Source organism: Dermacentor albipictus, chromosome 2 (genome assembly GCF_038994185.2).
Source record: "Dermacentor albipictus isolate Rhodes 1998 colony chromosome 2, USDA_Dalb.pri_finalv2, whole genome shotgun sequence".
NCBI classification, from domain to species: Eukaryota; Metazoa; Arthropoda; class Arachnida; order Ixodida; family Ixodidae; genus Dermacentor; species Dermacentor albipictus.
The window spans coordinates 167,590,479-167,606,343 of NC_091822.1; the positions used below are offsets into that span (position 1 = coordinate 167,590,479).

A 15,865-nucleotide genomic window follows, 5' to 3' on the forward strand; every position below is an offset into this window, starting at 1 on the left:
AGATAGATAGATAGATAGATAGATAGATAGATAGATAGATAGATAGATAGATAGATAGATAGATAGATAGATAGATAGATAGATAGATAGATAGATAGATAGATAGATAGATAGATAGATGCCACGCGCCCTCTCCCCTCACGGAAAACCTGGCGCGCTGTCGCAAATGCTGGTGCGCCGTTGCGCTCGCTCGCCCACATCGACAGGCGCCCGTGACATGGCGTCACATCCAATGGGAATTTAGGTGCCGTTTCTCTACTACAGACGACAGATGACGGCGTTTTTGCTCAGCGGGCTACTTCATGCGTTCACATCAAGGCGTTTCTCCCGATAATGGTGACGACGACGATGACGTTAATGATAATGATAGCGTACACGGATTAGTTCGTAAATAATTTAAATATTTTACTTCGGTTGGCAGGTGCAGATGCATAGCCTGGATGTTATATCAGACTGACTGAACATTAACGCCACGTTCTCGTTCATTTTTTTCCTTTTCTGGTGCGTCTTTCCTTTCGTATATTCATTTTCCCTCCTGGCAGTATCAATCGACTTACCTGTCTTCCCGCCGCACAGTTAGTGACCAATACCCCTTTGCGGTTACGAGCCACAGTAAATTAACATTATCACCTTCATGATGATCGGTCTACTCGATGACAAGCACGAATATTCGAGAAGCTACAAAGCCACGCCCTCCTTCGCATATGCCACGAGCAGGCGGTATCGCATTGTGGCGCGCCTCGGCGACCGCGTGCTTGCTCATCTTCAGCTGTCGCTTTCAAGGTCGAAACAATTCACGCTTTAATTGCTCGCACGTCCGTCGTGCTCTGCAAGCTTTCTCGCGCAACTGCCAGCCGAGATAAATATGACGCAGCTGTCCGTCGAAGCAGCGGCGTCTGCACCGGCTCTGACATGCATGTAAACAGCGTCCTCAGTTGTTGCTCGGGTCAGCTGGGGGGGCACCGGAGGAGGAGGAGTTGGCATCGCTCTTCTCTCTTGGTTTCTCCTCCTCCTCCGCATTCTTGGCGTCGATCGCCGCCTTGCAGCTCTCGGTGTAACTGGCCATTGTGGCCACGAAGCCACACTGCGAATACAAACCACCGATAGATAGATAGATAGATAGATAGATAGATAGATAGATAGATAGATAGATAGATAGATAGATAGACAGACAGACAGACAGACAGACAGACAGACAGACAGACAGACAGACAGACAGACAGACAGACAGACAGACAGACAGACAGACAGACAGACAGACAGACAGACAGACAGACAGACAGACAGACAGACAGACAGACAGACAGACAGACAGACAGACAGACAGACAGACAGACAGACAGACAGACAGACAGACAGACAGACAGACAGACAGACAGACAGACAGACAGACAGACAGACAGACAGACAGACAGACAGACAGACAGACAGACAGACAGACAGACAGACAGACAGACAGACAGACAGACAGACAGACAGACAGATAGACAGACAGACAGATAGACAGATAGATAGATAGATAGATAGATAGATAGATAGATAGATAGATAGATAGATAGATAGATAGATAGATAGATAGATAGATAGATAGATAGATAGATAGATAGATAGATAGATAGATAGATAGATAGATAGATAGATAGATAGATAGATAGATAGATAGATAGATAGATGCGTCTTGGGCAGGTCGTTTCAAAGCGCTGTGCAAGCAACTGGGCTCAGTGCGTGAACGAATGCCCTTTCCCGGTAAAAGATAAGTAAAGAAAAAGGTACAACCACGTGCAGGCTGTATCGAGGACACGGCCGCAATGTGGTGCTCTAAACTTCAGGCGAGTGCTTCTGAAGGTGCGTGGGCCCCGCAGTGTGCCGAAATAGACCTAACCAAATGCAAAAGCTACATTTATTTACGCCTTTACGCAGGTTTGTTTGTAACATCGTCAGCAGTGGGTTCACTCCATAAAATGAATATCGCATTATTTTTGTTCCGATAACTTCATCTTGAGTTTTTTTTTGTATTTCCATGTGATGTTTCACTTCAGTTAACAAATTTTTCAACTGTACCGGCGTTCAGTGAAGGCTACGAAGTTTTTACATTTGTGGAGTGCTGATGAGCGTATTCAGCAAACATATACGCAGTTCTCGTCCAAAATTCAGCTGAACGTTGTTTCTTAACATTATGTATTATATTTAACGTGGATAACTCAGCGTACGTAATTAAATTTGAAAATCCAAGCCCGTGAGAGTGTGTGACACTGGGCAGGAGTGCTGAAGCTGTAGCACCGAATTTTCGCTTCACACTGTGTTTATGGTCAATTTCACGGCGTCAGTTACTGTGGCACATTATAATCTGCAGGCTCAGTGTACTCGAAGTCATCTTTCTTGGACGTGTGATGCAACTAGCGAGACTATCTGGATTAATGAATGCATTTCGAATGCTCAGCAGCTCGGATTCCGTATACATCCCTCCTTAGTCATTGCACGCGTAGAGGTGGCGCTCCACATTATTTGTTACGGTCAGTTTGCAGACATGATGAATACGAATACAAAGGCCAGCATTGCGCCAACAGAAATGTTACTTTTAGATTTCTAGCAGTTATCTCAGATAATTGTATTCTTCTAATAAACAACACCTTTCTAACATCACTTTACAGTCTAGCGCCTCTCCAACGAACGCCTCTAGAAATAAACCACCTGAATCACGAAAGAATAATTTTCTCCCAGTTCTATCGTGAGCTCTGCGGTTGGCGACTTCTATAACGAAGTCACCTGTATAACAAATGGTTTCGGAGGCCCCTGAGTATTTCGTTATAAAGGAGTTCGACTGTATAAATATTCCGAATTGTGAAAATGCGCACTTCTATTATAAGTTACCGTGTGGCAGTCTGCTTCTAAATTACTAGTGCTTATGTTATTGAAACGTACACTTCTATAAACAGCACATTCCTTAAGGATGTAACTTCGGTGTATATGCATACAAAATTCCGAAACTTCTCACTTCTTGTTTAGAGTTTACTTACAAACTACGTCTTCCTGAACACTGAGCGAAAGGGATAAATTTAGCTCCCGTTCAGTCATGCGTGACAGGAGAACAGCGCCTGGGTATACATACGGTTCCGTAGATATACGTGATAGTACTGTTACCTTTGTTTTCAGTAATTGCATTAGGTATAGGGTTATAGGCCACATGTTCTGACCATAAAGTTGCATGTTCTGACCATGTTCTGACCATAAAAAGCAACCTATTAATCTCGTAGTTAAAGTAATAGTGAATTGCATAACTTATGGAACTGGACTAGAAAAAGCAGACAGAGAAGAAAAGTGTAACATTTTAGGAATACTTCCAGCACAGGAACTCTTTGAGTGTGTGGTTGCAACACGCTATCATTATTCAACTGTTTTTAAAGTATTGGTAAAAAATGTGTTGCGTTACGAAAAACGGAAAGATGTTTCAAGCCACGGGTGTTAACTATGGAAAGAAAACGAGGAAATATTATGTCCCCGATATTTCTAAGCAATTTGATGAAACACTGCATCATATAAATTGAAAATGTAGAAGGATGAAATAAGTGAGGAAGTGGTATTGAACTTTTCATTGTAATATGCTATTTTTGCTTGTATTCTTACGTGACTGGAGATGGATGGGTGGAAAAACTTTATTATGGTCCACTAGGTGACGCTAGTTTCCGAGCCCGAAGCGGGCCGCTCCCGCTTTATGACCGAAAGGCTGGCCGAAAGACTTTCGGTCAAGTCTTTCTACGCTAATAAATAAATACTACGCTCTCCAGTCAAGCGTGCCTGGAGAGCGTAATATTTTTTTAGTGCGTTGGAATATATTTTTTTGAAGTTGTATAATGCTTGATAACTCTATTGAAAGATGTGCCACCTGCTGCCTTGTCGTCCAACAAGCACGATGTGTTTAGAATAACCAGCAAACATTGTCTGTCAAGATGTCGCGCGGTCCTTCCTGTGTCAGGTGGCGCAATTCCTGTCCTTGAGCTGGATTTTTGGAAGACGCGTACTTTACACGAGTGAAAACACATATTCAACTAAGGAAACAAAATTCAATAATTAGGTTCTTAATTAACTACAGTTTACGGCCCATATTGCAAGCTACGAATGGTAGCCGATCTATTAATTGCAAGATGTATCAATTTAATATGAATTTACAGGATGACACCCTTTTCGAGGTATACCATTTCCCAAAGAGTGGAACGAAATTGATGGTGCGTTCCAGCTACTTTCAGTTACTCTTGTGCTTGAATGCATAAAAGGGCGTTCTGGCAAAAAAAAAAATTAAGTGTAAAAGCAGTGCATTTTTATCGGCGAGTTTGATGGCACATATCACCAAACTGGTGTCATTCTGGAAATTCATTCCAAGTGGGACACGGCTTTCAAACTCGGCGGCTATACGATTCGTTAATTGCAACATATGCCGCGAAGTTGTTAATCAGGAAGTTAATTAGTGCATTTGCTGAATACGCTGAATACGCGTTTGATTTTTTTTTCGTACAAGTATAATGTCCGCCTCTCTCCGATTAATCTATAGCTCGAGAACTGGAATGATATTATTGAACTTAACATGATCATCGCGTATTCGGTAACGCGGAACGTCCTCCACGCTTGAGTGAATTGCATTCATAGCATTCAGTGAATGGATATCTATTTTTAAAGGTCCATGCCTGCGCATACGCTCGAATTACCGCTACACGCGAGCGCCTGTAGGCGCGGTGAATTTCTGTTACCGTCTGTGCTTCGAGAAGCGAACGTATCGGTGGAGTCGAATGTGAGCGACTTTCTTTTTTCAGCACGAAAAAAAAAAGTAACAGAGAGAACAGCAGAAACAAAGGACTCACCTCTATCGCAAACATGAGCACAGCTGGAATCACCCATAGGCCGCCGCCCAACAGAGACTGTTGACATGCAACAATACTAAATCAGCCTACGAAAAGCATTGGGACAGCTATATCGTCAACACGTATAGGCGCAGTGCTAATTTTTTAATGAAGCGATAATGAAATTGTTACACCCAAGGCTGAAGCATGTTCTGAGGAGATTTATCGCTGGGGCAATTGGTTGGCCATCGTTGCCTTAAAGGCACCGCCGCACTGTCGGACACTTGCACCAACATCCTCAGGGCTGGCGTTTGTATTTTTTTTTCTTTTCTCGTGCACGTGTTCACAAGCGTGTTTCAGGCAGCATGCATCGGCACTTGTCTGGCAACCCGCCACGGTAGCTCAAGTGGCTATGTCGCGTTGCACGTGCTGAGATTGAATTGAATTGAATTTTTCTTCTCCTTGAACAAATACACAAGGAAGATTGAGGTGGCCAATCCCATACTTGTGTGCCTCATATTCAGATTGTGGTTTCGGCGCGAAATACCACAGTTTATTTTCTAGTTTTATTTTGTCTGGCCGTAATTTACTTGAATCGGAGTTCAGTGCCAATCGCGAGGACCAATGGGGCATTCATTTTGTTGAGGTACTTTTTATGCGTTGCATATTGCAATCACTCAGTTCAGCCCTTGGGCGCGGCCGGGCAGCCACCATTGAGGGTATGAGCCATTGTTCATTGCTGCGCGTCTCATATGTGGGTCTATTCTGTTTTAAGTTTGCTATGTTTGTTATTAAGTTGCTTCTATTTTTATGCGTTGCATATTGCAATCACTCAGTTCAGCCCTTGGGCGCGGCCGGGCAGCCACCATTGACCTTTAGCGCAACCACGTGACGTGACGTCACGACAGCCGGAGGAACAGCTGGGCCCCAACTCGCGCAATATGCAACGCATTCTTGGCTTAACCAAGCTAAGCCTGGCCATTTTTTTTTTCACACCATTTCACTATGGTGATTTCACGGCGGGCAAGCGGACATGTCACGTGCTATTTTTAGTGAGGGATTTGCAGAACATCTGCCATTGTGAATCATCAATGATCATCATCACGTAATTTATGGGCGTTTGTTGCTTTACCGATGCTGAAAAAGCCGCTTTAAATTCACCGGTAAGTTTGAAGCTTGGCGGTCTAGGAAACCGTCAAAATTGGAAGCCGCTCTTGCGCAACAAAAGTTGCCCGAGAAAGAGAGAGAAACAAGAATGTACTGGTGCCGCCGCAAATATTCTACAGTTTCCAAAACCTCATACTTGCTTTCTTCTCTGCGTAACCGCGCGTATCGACGCGACCAATGTATATAGTTCTAAGGAAGAGTACAATTATCGGCCAGTTGTTTGTCTTGTCTGTGCTTGCCCCGTCTATTGCGCTTCAGCACATTAAAAATATATATATCGTTCTAAAATCGCTAGCTTCACAACAGAGTCACAAAATCAAACCCAATACGATACATAGAAACGCGCCGGTGTGATGACCCGTACACGGTCAGGCTGGACGCTTTCGACGAACACAGCGCCACTTTCATAAGATGGAGCGGGTGTTCTCTCCGCGTGATTGGATCTTGGAAGGCGGTGCATGTCGTTTCCGCCTTAACTCGGCTGTTCATTGGCTGCACTTGGGAATGTACGTCACTGTTCATGCCATCACGCAAAATCGCAATGTCAAAGCTCACTGTGCTCCGTGTGGCGTAGTTAATGGACATTTGTCCTCTCTTGGTTATGGTCGCGCGAAGGTGTGTAGTCGCGGTACAGCGATGCTTAGACAGATGCGTACGAAAGCAACATGGGGCCATCAGCGCCATTTTATTCGCGTCGCCTCTACCTCACGCATCGAAGAAAATGGCGGAATGCCCAGAATAGCGCCCCGAACGTACTGCACCGAATAGCAGCGTTTGCATCTTGCACGGCAGGGTTCGTTTGTGCGCCCGCGCTCATACGCACCTGTCTGGCCGTGCTGCGTGGAGCGGACCGGCCATGTCCTGCACAGGCTTCACCGACACATAGCATGCCCACTAAAGCCCCTTCTTTAACTACGCTTCATCTGGCTTTGTTAGCCCGAATTGCGAAGCAATCCGATTTTTCTGAATGCAGAAGTCAATAAGACTCCGCGCATGCGCATGATCGTAGTCAATCATGACGCTTATATATGCGGCAATTTCTTGAGCGTCGCAGCTCTGAAAAGTCGCAAAACCGTTTGAAGCGAGAAGGATGAAGTTTAGGAAATTCTATGTACTAACGCAGGCTCCCATATACACTTCTGTACCTGCCGGATCATCGGCGAATCAATGGAAAGCGGCCGTCGTTTAAGGTATGGCGATACTACGTAGAGTTGTCCCCAGTACACTTTTTACATTCTGTGCTCGCTGCTGGCAAAAAAAAAATCTGCATCAATAAAATAGCGACTGCATACTTCTGCTTTCCGAAACATTAACGAAGCAATAAAGATCGGCCGCTGTAGAAACTTCCGCCGCTCGAAACCATTCTTATGCGAAGGGTACAAACAAATTTTGCCGCCTTCTGGTGCTATACTCTTCGGCAACGCCTTAACATGGACGCCTATCGCCTGGTGATGATCGCCGCTACCCTCAATATGCTTATTTTGTTATAGCGCAAGCTTGACACGGACAACAGAAGACGCATCTGACGCACACAGCGCTGTGTATGTCAGATGCGTCTTCTGTTGTCCGTGTCAAGCTTGCGCTGTAACAAAATAAGATATGCCATACCAATAAGCCCCTATTGCTATCCTCATCGACCTCAATATGCTGTTTTTAACCCTACGTATGTGGTGTTTCCATAGATGCCAGCCGTTTTGCGGTCGTCCAACAGGCACAGCCGTGTATATAGCAGGCTGTGGTACTAAGCGTCATTCCCATTGCTGCATGAATCGCTCTGCTTGCAGTTTTCTAGGACGCTAACGCCAGCTTTTCGTCTAGTCAATTTTGTAGGAAGCGCTGTACCTCCCATCATAGGTCTCTGGGATCTGGTTGCGTTCGGAGGCCAAGTTTCCATGAACGTATAGTCGTAGATTCGCGGTCAATTTTTTTCTGCTTTTTGGCGCGTTTTGATTGAAGTTTTGCGGTCCATGTGAATCGACATTGGTCGCTCCGTGCTGTGGGACCATTTGGGAAGAGAAGGTAGCCGCTTGCAACATGCATACATTTCTCGCCAACTTGTGTAACCTTGACTTCTCCTATTCCGCTTCAGATGTTTAGCGCAAGGCTTATCCAACTTTTCTCGCCTACCACCGCGCTTCTACTGGGAATCCATCACACACACCTTCATCGTTTCATTTTTTTTCTTTTAGACTTGGCTTTGTGTCCTGACAGTGCGACTGTGCCGTATTCCCCAGATGCTACACCATGGCGAGACGGATTTTGATCGCTTACCTCTCCCATGTGCATAACTGCGGCGACCCTTTCGGAAGCGGTCTGCTTCTGAAACAGGATTTCTCGGCGGTTAGACAGCAGAACAGCTCAGCGATGCGTAGCGTAGCCTTTAATGTCTCACCGATAGCCCGGCCTCGACTCGGCTGATGATGATGTAGATGGCAGTGCCCACGAGCCGCACCGAAACGCCCGTGAGGCCTATGCGCATCCGTCGCACGTTGTCCTGCGCGCAAATATGGCCAGAGGTAACTTAGCATCCTTCCCCGGCTCATATTGAATAGCGATGCTCCTGCGACAAGAATCTTGAAATAACAGGTGACGCTTCCGGAACTGAGCTGACAGAATGGCTGAGCATGCCGCTTCAAGCGGCCACGCAATCGACTGGGGGAAGGCACGTGTCCTTGCCAGGGAAAAAGGGCTATCTCGACGCCTTTATCTTGAGTCGCTCATGATTCAGACTACCCCACACACTCTGAACAGGAGCAATGGCAATCTGCCGTCAGTGTATGCGCTCTGCCTGCGTCATGTATTCAAGACTATTTAAGCGAGCTGCTCGAACACCTTTGTTTATTTTACCTGTGAACAAGGCTCCCGTCTGGGAGCCGAAACGTCTTCTTTTATTTTAAATCTTTATTTGGTCGGCGAAGTGCCCCGGGTTTTTGTTTACCTTTTAACCACGAATTCCGAACACGTAAGGTTAGTCCTGATCCCGGACAAGTAAGGTTGGTCGTTTTATCAGCTGCACAAACTGCTGTAAGCAATCGCGTACTAGCTAATTTAACAAGTACGTTGTTACGCATGCACAGGCAAACACAAATATATCTCACTCGATGACCGCAGACATCCGCAGTCATAACGCTGCTACCCGCCGTGGTTGCTCAGTGGCTATGGCGTTGGGCTGCTGAGCACGAGGTCGCGGGATCGAATCCCGGGCACGGCGGCCGCATTTCGATGGGGGCGAAATGCGAAAACACCCGTGTGCTCATATTTAGGTGCACGTTAAAGAACCCCACGTGGTCGAAATTTCCGGAGTCCTCCACCTCGGCGTGCCGCATAATCAGAAAGTGGTTTTGGCACGTAAAACCCCACAATAACAAGATAACGCTGGCGTGATGAGGAGCGGCAACAGCGGTGAGCGAACTCCCCTTCATGCTGCCTCTCACTTCAACGCAAACGAGGCGCACGAAAACACAGCGCACACAAAGCCATCAGTTACCTTCGGTTGGCTAGCACTCAAACCCACGACAGATTGCCTCTACAGGACGTCACGGCCCGGCTCAGCCGCAGCAGCTGGAGCAGGAACGGATATGCGCACTAACCTGCCACCTTTCACCCCCATACCCGCCCTATCGCGCGCACATCTCCCCGCTTCTCGCCTTGCGCTCGTCAGAAGACAGCGCGCACCGTCCATGCTTTCGTCCCTTGGGAGCGCAAGAAGACATCACTGCATCAAGCCACCATCCTTCTCGGCTCAGCCTCGCAAGCTTTCGCTCGCACATACAGCATGCGACGCGCGACCGTGATGGTATCACGCTTGCACTTTATAAGGAACATCACGACGACGGCGACATAAGGAACATCACGACGCGGCTATCTATCCGTCGCCACTCGGGTGAGGGGAGTAGCGTAAACGTCGGACTGCTCAATTTGTTTTTTTTATCTGCGGCGTCTTCGGGATCGGTATGCATTTCCAGACTGCGCTCTTTGTCAGGGATGTCTGTAAATGTTGCTTAAAGTGTCACGGGTACGCTGGTCATATTGAGGTCATCCCACGATATGATTTACTTTGTTTCTGTCTGCATGTTGTGAACGAACTGATTCAGGGGTATTACGTGCGAAAACCACGATCTTATTATAAGGCACGCCGTACTAGAGGACTCCGGATTTTTAATGCGCCCGCAATTATGCACGGGGCACGGGCGTTTTTGGCGTTTCGCACCCATCTAAACGCAACCACCCCACAGGTATTTGATCCTGCGGCCTCGAGCTTATCAGCGCAACACCATAACAGCTAAGCCATCGGGGCGGGTCGGCATGTTGTTATTGTTGGTGGTGTCGTGGTCGTCCTTGTTTGGTATGACTGCGTTTTTGTTGTTGTTCTTGCTGTTGTACAAGTTCATCGTGAATTCATGCTTCTCTATAGCGGTATACGAACCCTGGCTGCGGCGACCATCCAAATGATGATGAACCCGATGTTAGCCGCCATCAGAAAAGAGCCGACGCCCCAGGAGATCCAGACAGACGGCCGTGCTGCATGTGCGATGTTGGGCTGTTAATGTGAGCTGCCGTTCATATGCACATGCTAATAGGTAGCAATTACTTGTATTACTAGTAATTGGTATTCGTAGTAGTAGTAGTAGTAGTAGTAGTAGTAGTAGTAGTAGTAGTAGTAGTAGTAGTAGTAGTAGTAGTAGTAGTAGTAGTAGTAGTAGTAGTAGTAGTAGAAGTAGTAGTAGTAGTAGTAGATGTAAGTAGTACAAGGGGTATTGGCGCTACGTATGCTTACTGCTTGCGTCGCACAGAATCGCCGAACTGTACATGAAGAGCATCTGCATCGACAGGGCCAGGACCATCACCACCTATGAGGCGCATGAGGAGCAAAACACTGCGTGACCTGCCATGGCATATCAATGAGCTGCGATCCACAGCTAAAGAAAAATTAAAAAAAAAAATACCTTAACGTCCAAACAAAGCAGAAAATAACTGACAGACTACAGTGATGATTTGATTGCCTTAACTCATGTGTAAGGTGAGCATCGGTTATGTCAAAGCTCTGGCACTCTCCATCTCCTTACCCGACGAAGAGCATCGTCGTTGCAACGTATAGAGCGGAGATGAGCAAAGCAAGTCTTGTGTGAGAAGCGCGGTCGCCCCAGTAGACTTTGACGCGTCCGATCGAAAATACCGCCCCTGCTTAGTTAGGGGTCAAATCATGTCAAATCATATCATTTTGATTCGTTAAGATTCAGATAGTCAAACACACAGGTAAATCATACAGTAAAGATGGCCAAAATAGGGGATTGGAGTTTAGTATGCCGTAAACAGGAATTATGACAAACGGAAAATTATAAAGTAATTCGACGAGCAAACGCAAACGGCGCAGGCAACTGGAATACAATATGATTAAGCAATACTATAACATACAATACGAACGTATAAGATCAAGTACACATAAACAGAGGAAAAATTCAAGAACAAAAGCAATACAAACAAGTACAGAAACATCGAGTAAATTAGGACTAATCCAAAAGAAAAGCTTTAATGGAGTATTTCAACGTAGCTAACGAGTATGAACATATTGATGCATCGGCGAACATATTCATTTCAATGGTCTTAAAAGCTGGAGTCATTTTTTATAATTATAGGGCGATTTTCATGGTGTAAACTGTTATTTGAAGCGAATCAAGGCGGGTTAACGATTAACAAATACAAATTACATAAGCGAGCTAAAGGGAACAAAAAGTCATGGGCAGCGCATCTAATCTGGTTATTATTTATCTGTATGTTACTATAAATTGAAGCACATAAAAGTGGATGGACACATTCAGGTTCGTTTCCCACAGTTTAAAACCCGTTGTCCGCAAGAGAACGAAGTGGCGGCGTATAGGCTAGTGTGCTTGGCTTAAAGCCATGCGGTCGATGGTTCTATATGCTCTGGCATATGGCTCCTGAGTTATCTTCTCTCATGCTACGGCGGGCTTCTTTTACCAAAGCCTGACGAAGACCGAACGCGATCGGCCCGTTAGCTATCTCTCACAAGTGTTGTTCGCGATAAAACTCTAAAGAATGTTCTTAAATGTGAGATAAGCACAAAATAAGTTCAGAGCAGAACTTTCCTCGAAACGTCAGGTATACAACGCCTCGTGGGGGGGAACCTAGCAAACACGCTCGAATGATTCGAATTTTTCTTCACTGACAATGTCAGTTGATGTTGAAAAACGCTCTTGAATGTAAAAAAAAAACATATGTGTAATAATTGGAACAGCAAAAAAAAAGAAAGGAAAAGGAACTGCTGGGTCGTATAACGTAAAACTATTCCAATATGTTTTTATTCCCATCTTTTGAAGTCAAATATGCGCAATCGCCGACGCAAGCATCGGGCGGTCACCCGCAGGGTCGTCTGAACAAAACCGATCAAATGCTCCCCTCGTTCATAGAAGGTCACTTTTGTTTGCTTGAAAAACGAATAACATTGCCTGCACTGAGCGGCTTCTCTTACCTAAGTGGATCACAAGAGGCCATGGAGCATGCTCAAGTGGAGAGGGATTCGATGTGGCCGAGCTACTGCACTGAATATCGATAACCGGATGAAGAGGGTGGTGCCGGCGTCTGCGATTGGTCCGCTTTCTCTTACTTTGCTTGCAGTGGCTCATCGACCATCGCGGCGGCATGCAACGGAAGCTGAAGAATGACGCTAAAACGGATCCTCAGCAAAGAAGAGTTGGCAGAACGAGGCCATAAACGTGTCGAAAGTTCTCGAAAACGTTACACGGCCACACAAAAAGTTTTATTACACGCAAATAAACCCATGCTCTCCGGCAGGTGCGAGTACCGGAGCGATCCGCAGTAGCCACCTTTTATTCCTTTCGGAACCGGGCAGCCTGCGGCTATTCACAAGAAAATTCACTTTTGTTCGGCATATTAATACATCTTTGGCGCGCACACGTCACTTTGACGCGGTAAGTTTTTGCGGTTTTGTGACGTCGCGTGAGAGGCAGGTGAAGTGGGTGCAGCCCGGAAACTTTTGACCAATAGCCGAGGGCTAATGGCGAAAAGGCGTCGAATCATAAATAACTATTTTTGTTTTGTTCGGTCAAATCATGCATAATCAGTGTGTACACGTCACATCGGAGAGCGGTTTTCGTGACGTCGCGTGACAGACAGGTGAAGTGGGGGTGGTCCAGAAAAGTTTGAGCGATCGCGGTGGGGTGATTGCAAAACTGGAATAGAATAGCTTGGAATAGTTTTACGTTATAGCGCCCCTTATACTGCGATACGAAATCTGTTTCCAAATAAACCGCGGAATAAAAATTGGTTCCATAATTCGTTTGTTCTTTTGTTACATGGCAGTCTCTGGCGATGCATAGACAGCGATCGCAGGGTTTCACGTTGCGTACAAACACCTCGCACGGTGTTCTTACAGTACGCGGTCGCGACATGTTGGCACGACATAGCATGCAAGGCAACTTCACTGCAAAATAATTTGCTCTCTTGAAGTGACTAAGCCTTTAAACATGCCTATAACTCACACTCCCGAACCCGAGAAGGGTGCAAGAGGACGAGTTATTGGCATATTATATACTGCATCCTTTCTTTTTCCACTTTTAAGGGTGTAAATTACATTGCAGTGCGCTGCTTGGAAGAATGAACACGTGAAGTGAATTCTGGTGTTTCAAGCGCCAAAACAACTATTTGATTATGAGAGACGCCGTAGTGGGCCGACTCCGCATTTATTTTGACCACCTGGGGATCCTTAACGTGCCCCATAATGAAAGGGACACGGTCGCTTTTGCATTTCGTCCCCCATGAAATGCCGCCGCCGCGCGCCACTCCACCGTTCACTGCACCGATAGAAACCCTTCAAATTAAATACGTGTTTAGTTTACCTCGTAGCATCACTCAGGTACCTTACGTTTGAAAGGTAGCCTGAAGAGGTTCTCTTTGCCTACACACACACCCACAATCTTCTATGCTCTTTCATCCCCTCTCTACCACTGCCTGTTTATTCCCATCTTTTGAAGTCAAATATGCGCAATCGCCGACGCAAGCATCGGACGGTCACCCGCAGGGTTGTCTGAACAAAACCGATCAAATGCTCCCCTCGTTCATAGAAGGTCACTTTTGTCTACACACACACACACATATGCTCTTTCATCCCACAGATTCCCACGCCTTACACGCACACACTTTTTTTTTTTCGACATTGACACTCCTATGCTAACGTAATAAATTACGTCGCCAGAGAAAGGGCTAACACCGCAGTCACAGAGGACTTGACGCTATGCCATGGCTTTTTTTTTTTTTCGACAAGCGCCCTGCTAATCGTCGGGCGTACGTTATGGTGAATCATCGTGTAGTTCTCACCGTGAAACTGAGGGCCAAACCCCTGGCGCCGTTCCTGGTGATCATGACTGAAGCAGGAGTTATTGTGGACGTCGTTCTCCGGCGGCGTTACTCTTCTTCTGCTTCTGCTTCTATGTCCCTGAGAAGTATGGCGCGTGCCACCACTGCGGGCGATGGAACAAGGAGGCAAAATTAAATTATGGAGGTTAGCATCCAGAGACTGCACACATCTCCAGCACGGGAGGCCGCAGCGGTCGGCTCCGGATGTTTATTTTCACCGTGTGGGGTTCGGTGATGTGCCTATATATGCGTTTGATATTGTTACGGTGAAGAGAAAGGAGTTGACATGGACTGGAAGAACACGAAGTCTGGCAGTTGCCTGAACCACAGGGACGTATTTCATGCCGTTTTCGGTTACATACAGTCAACAAAACGAATAACTTTTTGATTTTTGTCTTGTAATTTGCTTGTTTTTGTATGTTTCCTTATCTCTATTTCTTGTTTTTCTTTCTCGTCGAATAAGTAGCCCTTCAAAAGAACACGTAATCGTTTCAGCACCCAATTCTTGGCCATTCCCCCAGTGTGGGTATGAGCCATAACATGAGGCCATCATCATCATCATCATCATCATCATCATCATCATCATCATCATCGCCAAGACGCCATATACACCAGTTGTAAATAAACATTGTTTTACACTCGTAGGCCTGCTTTCTTCCTGCAACATTTTGGTGGAAGGTGCTGGGTACAATCACGGGACTTCGCAGTGGACGCCATCCACCTGCCGCCACAATGGCAAATCAACCGACACAAGCGACAACGCCTCAGAAGCCCATGCCAACGGTCATCCTCACTCATCCGCGGGTCCCGGGGACATTTTGTGGCACGGACAACGCCGACGTCGGGGACTGGCTTGTACGATGTACGAATTAGTGTGCGACAACAACAGGTGGGATCCAACAATGAGGCTAGCAAATCTGATATTCTATCTAAGAGGAACAGCGAAGCAATGGTACGATACACATGAAGCTGACCTAACGAGCTGGGATGTCTGCAAAGACAAAAATTGGAGGACGCTTAAGCTTCGCCTTCAAGAGTGGGACGCGACAGCGTTCCCGTCGACCCGCCAAGGGGTATAAGACTGCGCTACGGCACAGCGATCACTTACGATGCGCCCCGCATCGGACTTAGCGCCCACCTATCACGCGGTGAGCGTCGAGCAACGCAGCGTTCGGCGCGGCAACGAAACGTGCGCCTGAGCGAACGGAACGAACCAAAGAACTCGGTGTCTCGGAGGGGAAACGATCTACGCCAGCCAAACGTCGTGATCGGCACGGGCAGAGAGATAGATAGTAATCTAAAGAAAGGAACGGCGCTTGATTCTGCAACCGGGAGCACGGCGAAGCGTCGTCAGGGGAGAGGGAGTCCCGCGACGCGCCTGGCAGCGGTCCCAATGCGCGCGCGGCGCGCGTCCTGTCGGGGCAGCGCCGTACATTGAGAGGAGGGGGTCTTCTGTGTTTGCCGCAAGATGG

General features: G+C 46.6%; 1 protein-coding gene across 1 annotated transcript; it reads right to left on the minus strand.

The window, feature by feature from the left end:
• Window positions 1–776: 776 nt before the first annotated feature.
• LOC135910625 (uncharacterized) lies at window positions 777–14,636 on the minus strand. The gene is made up of 7 exons (XM_065442632.2): window positions 14,355–14,636; window positions 10,777–10,849; window positions 10,426–10,520; window positions 8,392–8,493; window positions 8,271–8,318; window positions 4,854–4,910; window positions 777–1,084 (listed from the first exon to the last, which is right to left on the minus strand). Exons 1-7 carry the CDS (start codon window positions 14,397–14,399, stop codon window positions 932–934), a joined length of 573 nt encoding a protein of 190 aa, XP_065298704.1. The 5' UTR covers window positions 14,400–14,636; the 3' UTR covers window positions 777–931.
• Between the last annotated feature and the right edge of the window lie 1,229 nt (window positions 14,637–15,865).